Below are 9294 nucleotides of genomic sequence, written 5' to 3' on the forward strand. Positions count from 1 at the left end.
TATAATACAATACATACATTTGTAAAGTGACAGCATTTTGGGGCCTGAAATCAGTCAGATTTGCTTTGAAATTCCTTGGCCTACAACTTTAAAGCAATTTGACCTGTGCAAATTATGTCATCTATTTAAGCCTTAATTTCCTTACTTATAGAGTATGGATAATAACTTCCATGTCTCTCTCACAGGTCTGTTGTAACTGTCCAGTGAAGCTATGTGAAACTACCTTGTAAACATCATGTTCTGTTGGTCTTGGTCATTAAAACCATCTCCATAGATGCTGAATAGACTCCTTTGGTGGACATTATTTCATGACTGTAGTTTACTTAATGGTTTGGACAGCAGTGGATTAGATATTGTCCCCTACTTTATTTAATGCTTTTTACTAGGTAATCTAGCCTATTACTATCCTAGCCTATTCTGGCCTATTACTAGCCCGTTTCTGAACAGATGGCAGGCCTCTTTCCAGGAGTCCAAGGGTCCTTGGGGCAGTGTCTTCACTGAATCATGTTTGTTGTCACTTTCATATTCTTTTAAACCTTGTGTGATACAGGCAGCATTTAAATCAAAATTGGAATTCTCAAGTGACCTACATTACTCACGATACACTTATTGACAGAATAACTAGTCAGGAGCCACTTCAGGAGTTCAGTTAATAAAACTCATGCCACTTGACATTTCTCACATAAGCTGCGTGGGTACTAGTCAGTGATATAGATGTGAGGACATAAGTGGCAGTGGTAGCTCGAGCTGCCTGCTTTCCACTCATTTGAGTCAGAGCTTACTCACTGCTTCATCTTGGAGGCTCTGAGTTCTCTCATTTGACTGGAATGTGGTGTTTAAGCTGTCAGTGTGAAATGGTTTTGATTTGTCAGCAAGGCAGTTCTGAGTCTCTGATAGGTCCTTTTAGGGGATATGTGTTTCTGTTGTGACCTTCAGGATGAGATGGGTAAGATGATGCTTTCCTGGATGCATTTGTTAAGTATGAGGTTAACAAACATTTAGAAGTCTGATCTGTAACTATCTTAAAGGTATTATTACTCAAATATAGAAAAAATTTACTTTAAGAACAAATTTTACCTATTTTTCTTACTCTTTCATTTGTTCCAACTAAGATTTAGAATCTTAATTTTGTTGTGGATATATGTATTGTCCCTTGATGAAGATGCCAGAGATTTAAATGCATCCAGGAAAGCATCATCTTACCCATTGTTAGTTAATTTGGACACAGAGTTTATGACTGAGACAAGGCACTTGGCCTTTTTACTGCTAAACTGAGAGACAGAGAGGGTTGGGAGGTAGGCAGATATGGAGGAGGAGAGAAAAGGAAGAAGAATATCGATTATGGGTTTCATGAAACTTGCATAATAGTAAAAATATTGATCAGTACAACTAAAGTGATGTTGTCTTTTGGTTTTCCTTTGGTGGGGTTAATGATGCTTTTATTCTTCATCTTTGTTGCAGGTGTGTTCATCCTAGAGGGGGTGTGATTCAGAGTGTTTCTTCATGGAAACACGGCTCTGGCACACAGTATGTTAGCACCCGGCAAAACCAGTCATGGACTACTGTGACCCCCCAGCAGACTTGGGCTTCACCAGCAGAAGTTGTTGATCTTACCTTGGATGAGGATAGCAGGCGTAAATACCTACTGTAATACAATGTCACTGTGTTTCCTCTGCACTGTTTCCTCCCACTTCCTCCTCCTCTTTGTGACACAGAAGTTCATTGTCATAGCTTCAGCTTCAGAAGCTGTTTGTGACATATGTAGAATTGAAACTCATGGAAACCTCTCCACACCTTGTTGTTGTTGTTTTTTTTTTTTTTTTTTTTTTTTTTTTTAATTAAAAGAAGTCACTTAGGAAAATAACTTATCACAGAGAAAATAATTTCTTCTTTCCCTCAGTAGGAATATGAAAATGATGAATTTCATTAGACAACTTCATTTTACTTGGTGACTTTTAATCTTAGGAAAGTTGCCTTCCTTTTAGAATAATAGTTTAATTGCCAAGTAAAGTGGATTTCAGTTTCTGAATCTTGTATTTATTTTTCTGTATAATGAAATTAATATCTAGACTTGACCACTATCTGCCCACTTCATTGTCACTCCCACCTTAGGGCATTTGCACACATATCACTCAGGTCCTTATGGGCACCTGATAGGGCATGTGTATTTTAAAATCTATCCTTAAAAATAGAAGACAGAAGTATTACAAGTGTTTTGTTCTTTCAGCTTAAGTCTTCTGCCTTCTTTCCTGACTTTACTCCTGGTTGACTTCCTCACAACACAAATAATTGACATGCCCCTTTGTATTTCTAAATACTGTTAAGGTGACTTAGTTAGTCTCCTTGCTGCAATAATTCATAATGTTCTAAAGAATGTCTCCTTTGGAGCAGAGGCATTCTGGATTGGTAACCATCAAGAGGTTTTCTGGGCATGTGGAGATAGTATTGAGAGATTAGTGGGAAAGTCTTTTTTCTTTAACTTTTTTCCCTGATTTATTAAAATAATGGGAGAACTTAGAAAACTATTACCTAGGAAGACTATGAAAAACTGTGTGGCTTCTGAGTCTTCAGGTGCTTGCAAGACTTGAGAGAAAAGTACCTTCTTTCAAAGCTGATCTCTCCATAAGGCGTGTATGACAACTGTTCAGTACCTATGCTGAACTGGACCTGATATCATATTTGGGTTTTTTTCCCTCTACCTTCTAAAAAAAAATATCATAAGAAAAAACAAGTCATAAGAAGTCAGTGCAAACCATATTAATGGCACTGTAAGTCTCACAGTATCAAAAAGTAATAATAGCAAAGGGTAATGGAAACTTCAGGGAATTCAGGAAATGCCAGCATTGGAGTTTTGTGGCATTAGTTACTACCTTTTTTCCTATAACATGTAGATACTAGTGAATTATTTTAAAAGCAATACCTAGAGTTAGAACACTATGTATTGTGCACAGGGAGGTGTGAAGTAATATTGGCTCAGAAGACTTCACCTTTTGTTTTTCAGTGTTTTTGTTTGCTTCTTAAATTGTTTTTTTGTTTCTATTGTTATGGTATGAAGTTGCTATGCCCTTTGCTTTTTTCCCCAAATGCCTTGGTGGCTCTTACTGATCATAAGACCACGAGATCTGCTGTTTTCAGTTTCCATTCAGTGAACACACATTTACCAAGTGCCTGCTCTGCATCAAGCACTGTGCAGGGTGGGTGCATGGAAGCCCTGAGATGAATGAAGGCACAGCTTGCATGTGCATGCATCAGAGTCTGCCTGGCTCTACCTGCCTGGCCTTTTCTTCTTTTTTTTAAATATAAAGACAAGTTTATTCCTTTACCCTACTTCCTGTTACTTGAGTTATTCTATATGCCCCTTTTTCTACAGAAATGTACTTCAGCATGTGTTCTTTGATTTTTCTATTAGCATCTCATTTGATCTGGCCTCTGTTCTTCTCCAACTTTTGATTTTTTTCCAACCTACTTTTAATTGGTAAGACCTTTAAGAGCACAAACCTCCAATTCTAGCGCCTCATGTATCATTCTCTCACATGGCTATAATCCTAGACAAAAACCAAAGACCCAGAGGCCAGAGCGAAACAGAACCTTCTGAAGATTCACTACTGGTGTATCCTTGGACCTTCACATCTTACTTTAGGATTAATTTATTGAATTTTACTGTTACACATTTTTTTTTTACTTGAATTAAAATACTAGACAAAGCAGAAATGTACAATTTCTGGTCTGTGTTTTCCAGGAAAATCATTGGGGAGAGAGTAGAGTGGAGTATATAACTTGAAGTTCTTGCAGCTTATTTTCCCCCCAGTTTCAGGTCACAGCCCCATTTTAAAGAATGTTTCTTGTATTATCTATTTTAATGTTAATAGTATGTTTTGTCCATTTATTTCCCATGACACATTTTCTTTAGCCCCTAATAGTCATCCTCTAAGAAGAATACTTTCTGGTGTGCTTTGTGCACTGTGGATTGGGGAAGAAGTTGGACTGCAACCAAGCCCTTTTCTGACCTTTTGCTTTTACATTAGGTTGCAGTTTTTTTCTCACTTGTTCTGTTTCCAGCTTCTTCATTACCTCACCTGATGTACCAGAGCAGAGATTTAAGCATTAAGATGCAAAAAGGGAAAGGGAAGGGATGTTAGAGGCAGTGAGCTTTTTCCCCTACCTATTAGGTTGGAACTTTGCCACCTAACAACTAGAGGATGTTTCAGCTCTTCATTCATTGCTATTTCTAGAAGAGTGGAGATGTGGTTTCAGGCAAGGTGTTAGTGATAAAATTCTTTGATACACAACTCACATAACATTTGAAATTTCTTTTAAAGGAATCGTTTTCTTAACCAAACTTTTGCATTTGGTAATGTAAGTAGTTCTTTATGCTTACAGGACTTTGTTCAAAGTAATATCTCTGTTACAGTCGTACAGCTGGGTCATAGATTGGCTGATCCCACCAACTTGGTTAAATTCTCTGCCCCTCCAGTTTGAAAAAATAGACCAGCAATCTATCTATTGCATCATCATGACTGCCCTGTAATTTTAAATTGCTGCTCACCAGTAATTGTCTTTTCATTTTGATGGTGGGGCCAGACCGAGTGGACTTCAGTATTTACAATTGAGCATCCCATAAACTGTTTTTTTTGTTACCAGTTTCGAACACAAACCATATGATTTGATAATTTAGCCATTTGTTCATCTTTACTTTTGCAGATTAACACCATACATAACTTAAAATAATTGTGTTGCCTGCTTTTTTTATACCATGTCACAAGGTTTTTGAAAAAGCTTGGGACACAGTTTTGTCTTTTAATCTTTTTGTTTTCATAAAGGCAAAGAACAGAGCCCCTAATCCCTGTTCTCCAGTATGTGTATATATAAAAATGATTGCACCCTAACCAAACTTCCTCATATTGTGCACTGTTTGTTTAAAATAATCACGTATTTTAGTCCAATGCTGTTGTAATTTTTCATTTTATTTAAAACACTACTTCTTATTATTTTAACAAATTTTAAAGGGTAGTGATCTTAAAAAAAAATCACTGGATAACTAGGAAATATTTTTGTTGTTGTTTTGTTTTAAAGAGTACAAGGTCATCGAACCTTTTACTCCCCTTACCGTGAACTCGAAATGTCAGCCATTGTATGGCTAGGAACCAATGCACTTGGCGGTTAACAGATCTGCTGTTGCTGGGGTGTGAGCATGGACTTGATGCAGTGACGACAAATCATTGCGTAGAAGTAATGTTTTCAAATGTGCAACTCTAGTTTTTAAAATGAAATTTGGTTCGTTACATTCATTATTTAGTTTTTGTTTCCATTTAGTATTTAATGGTCTTTGGAGAAAAAAATAATAAAACAGAGTGTTATATATATATTTTTTGGTGCAAGATAAGATTTTCTGTTTTTTGAAATAAGTCTGTAGCATAAAGGTTAAACTATTTTAAGACAAAATAAAATAGAGTGTATTTAAACAATGATATTTTCTGAGGATTTTTTTTTTTCTGTTTGCTTCAGTTAATTTCATGGTTCCTGGAGCAGCTCCCAAGTTATCTTTCGGATGTGAAAGTGGATGTTTTGTTAATAGATCATAATAAGATGCCTGATTTTTTTTCCAAAAGAGATCTGTATACTACTACCAAGATATTTTGCCAGGTATCCTGTTATCTGTCAGATCTAGAAAAAATAGCTTTACAGCTGCTTTCCTGTAGACTTGACTTGCCCTTCAGCTAGGACCAGGTTTTAGAGAGGGCTGAAAGCTATGTAGTGCTGGGGCACCTGTGCTCCTGGGAACCAAACTCACCTGCTGATCACTTTCCAGAGACCGGCACATCCGGATAAGATGCATTGACTTCCTACACTTGACATACCGTGTAGACTGTTTCAGAAATAACTTTATGAACTTTCCCCCTAGTTTGGGCCAACTTTCAAATTTTTTGTTTATCAAAATGATAGGGGCTATCATATTTAACATCTCATGATTGTATGCTACACATTCAGAGGAATGGAGATGTGGTTTCAGGCAAGGTATAAATGATAAAATTCTGTGATATATAATTCCTATGACATTGGAAATTTCTTTTAAAGGGGTTTTAACTTCACATGAGGGAGAATTAGGAGGCAAGGAGAATGAAACCTATCTTTATTAAATCACCCAACTCCTGAATCTTTTATTTAGTTCTGGCTGCACTGAAAGAGATTAACAATTAGATTTTTTTTTTTCTTTTAAGAGAGAGGAGAGAGAGAGAGAGATTTTTTTTTTTTTTTTTTTTAGTTCTCGGCAGACACAACATCTTTGTTGGTATGTGGTGCTGAGGATTGAACCCGGGTCGCATGCATGCCAGGCGAGCGCGCTACCGCTTGAGCCACATCCCCAGCCCCAACAATTAGATTTTAACAACTGTTAAAAGTAGGAAATGTTTTCAGTTTTTTTTTTTTTTTTAATGCTTCTTTTATACTTCATTGTATTTGAGATCTAGGCATGTTAGTGCCTATGGGAAACTCTTTTTTGACTCTAGAATAAAATTATTTATCTGGGACCTTACTTTTGAATTGTTTCATCCTTGAAAACTGCCTTTGAAGGACAGATTTAAGTAAGTAAAGTCTGTGGATAGGGTTTTTTTGTGTGTGTGTGGTGCTGGGATTTAACCCAGGGCCTTGTGCATGCAAGGCAAGCACTCTACCAACTGAGCTATATCCACAGCCCTCTGTGGGTAGTTCTTGATCTCACTTGGGCTTCTCCCTTCTATTCTGTTGGCTCTGGGCTTTTTCTTCCCTCAGTGTTTTTCACAGTAGATGCCAGCTATTTATAACTTTAGTCTAAATAGAAGAAAATTACAAATAAAACTCTTACCAAATACATACATATTTCTTCAGCTTCATTTTTGCAACCAGAGTAAGGTGAATTTCTTCTAGATTCTATTTCAACTTTGTTACTTCTCTGTGAAGGAATATTCCTTGACTTTATTGGTAGGTTTGATTTTCTTTACTTTCCTGACTCCATCTTTGAAAGCAGTGATGCACAGAAATAGAGAAGTTCCCCAGCTATAATGGAACTTTGGGAGAATCTGGAGCAAAAGAAGGCAGTAGAAGTTAGCAGATGGAGCAATGAGCTCATAAAAAGATGCAGATGATTTTCATGAGTGTCACAGAGTCTGGAAAGAGCGCTTATTTGCCCTGGATGTCATACGATGCTATCTTGTTTGCTCACTCCAATACTGCCTATATATAGCTCTACAGGTGAAATGCCCTCTAGGTGGAAGTGGCTGTAGGCAGGGATCCCTTTGTGTGCTAAGGCTTCACTGTTTCTTTCTGCCAAACCTTGAAGTCCCATTTGGTAGGGTGGATATATAAAGGATGGGAATGAAAGGGAGCAAAGTCAAACCTCAGTAAGGAGGGGTGGCAGCAGTGACAGGTGTGATCTGCTCCTAGATCCTGGCCTACTGGTTGGGACTATCCCTTGGTTGTAAATTGAACTTGTCTACTTTCTTACTCTCCGGTGAAAGAAGCTATTTGATACCAGTTTTATCCTTTGTGCTTTGATGAAGGGGTGTCAGATCTGTTCCTTTCTGTGACTGTTTCATCCTGGGAGTGGGAAGGTGAGGTATTGAGTTCTAATTCATTTGGCTGATTTCTAAAGCAAAACTGACTTTTGGGTGGAAGGGGATCAGACCAGAGGGTGGATGAGTGAGCTATAATAGGCCTTGATCCAGGAAATAGGAGACCCCAGAAAGGCTATGTGTCTGCTATAATGGATTTAGCAGACACATGTAAAATTGAGACTCTTAGATTTCTAGACTGAAAATTCAGGCTGTGTAATTTTAGGGGATAATTCATTGTTCTGCAGAGCCATTAGGTTTTCAGGCAAGAACTCAAGAGAGCGACTCACTCCAAAAAGCTGTTCAAAGGGCTTCAGTTTGCTCCTCTTGCTTAAGCTTTCGGAGGGCACTGAATGACTAACACCCACACAACTTTGAATTTCTGTGAAGTTTTTATTTTCAAAGTTTTAAAAAACTGTTTGTTTCAAAGTTTCTACGTGGGATAAAAAATGGTACAGATTGTTACCCTGATTTTACAGATGGGAAAACTGAAAACTGAACAGGAACAACGTACCCCTTGAGCAGATTTTTTTTTTTTTTTTTTTTTTTTAGTACAAGGGAGGACTTTTTAAGAAAAACAAAACCTCACTTCTCTACCTGGTTTTTCATCATTCTTTTAGCTGATTTTGCTGTCTTCTGGTCTGAGAAGAACTCTTCCTAAGTAGGTAATGCTTGATTAGTTCCCTTTTTTCTTGGACAAGTGGTCACAATTTTAAACATCATAGATCAGAACTACACATCTGAGTGTTTGTTCCAGCTCTCTCTCTGGAATAGCCATGGAAACTTTCCATAGACAGATTCCCTATCTCATAGTTGATGGAATAGGAAAATATAGACGACCAATAAACAGGAAAAGATGTTCAGGCTCATGATTAATTATGGAAATACAAACTTATATTTCACATAGGTAGGACTACAATTTAAATCCAATAGAAGTCAGAATAATGGCAACTTGCTTGTCTGTCGGTGGCAGCATACATAACTTTTTTCAGCAATTAAGAAAACTGAAATTGTCTAGTCAAGCTTATTAATAGTGTAGCCCCATAACCTAGCATTTCTACTTCTTGGCATAATAACCATTGGGCATTGTGGTTGTAGCCTATATAGGGAAGTCGTGATCAGTTCATTATCTACAAATCCGATTTTGCTTAAGGAAATAGAATAGTAGGAAATAATTGCAAACAGTATTATTATATGAAACTTTTGTTATATACTGATGTACATCTGTACAAAAAGATTACACGCGCATAGCACACTGAGAGGTAAAATACACTGTGGGTTGCAGTAAAAAAAAAAAAAAAAAAAGCCATGGTTTTAGGGACACAGTGTGCTCAAAATGCTTGATGTCAGTTTTTGCATTTTTTGGCAAATTCATTGTGGATCCATCAAGAGGATACACAGTATTTATGCAGTGTTAAGCCATTGTGGAAATTAATGAATTTGAGCAATATTTATACACATATATCAGTTCCACCAACATGGATTAATCTCAGCAATGTAGACTGGAGAAAAAGCAAATTGTAGAATATGTACTATATGATACCATTTGTACAAAATCTCGGAAGACAAAATAATACTATATATTGATATAGGATACATACATCATAAGAATATAATGAAATGCACAAGAAGAATAAACAGTAAGGTTTGTGTTCCCCTTTGGGAGGGGGAGATGGAAGGGACACAAGGACTTCAACTTTATTAGTAA

At 37.0% G+C, this 9294-nt stretch overlaps 1 protein-coding gene across 2 annotated transcripts in view; it reads left to right on the forward strand.

Moving 5' to 3' along the window:
- ARK2N (arkadia (RNF111) N-terminal like PKA signaling regulator 2N) overlaps nucleotides 1-4496 on the forward strand; it is an 89995-nt gene extending 85499 nt beyond the window's left edge. For both annotated transcript variants that reach the window (XM_081263446.1, XM_081263447.1), the window contains one exon: nucleotides 1462-4496. In XM_081263446.1, coding sequence (XP_081119572.1) covers nucleotides 1462-1651 — 190 coding nt within the window. In that variant the 3' untranslated portion in view covers nucleotides 1652-4496. The remainder of the gene's footprint in view (nucleotides 1-1461) is intronic.
- The last annotated feature ends 4798 nt before the right edge of the window (nucleotides 4497-9294 follow it).

Source organism: Spermophilus citellus (assembly GCF_964194105.1).
Source record: "Spermophilus citellus genome assembly, chromosome: 12".
Taxonomy (NCBI): Eukaryota; Metazoa; Chordata; class Mammalia; order Rodentia; family Sciuridae; genus Spermophilus; species Spermophilus citellus.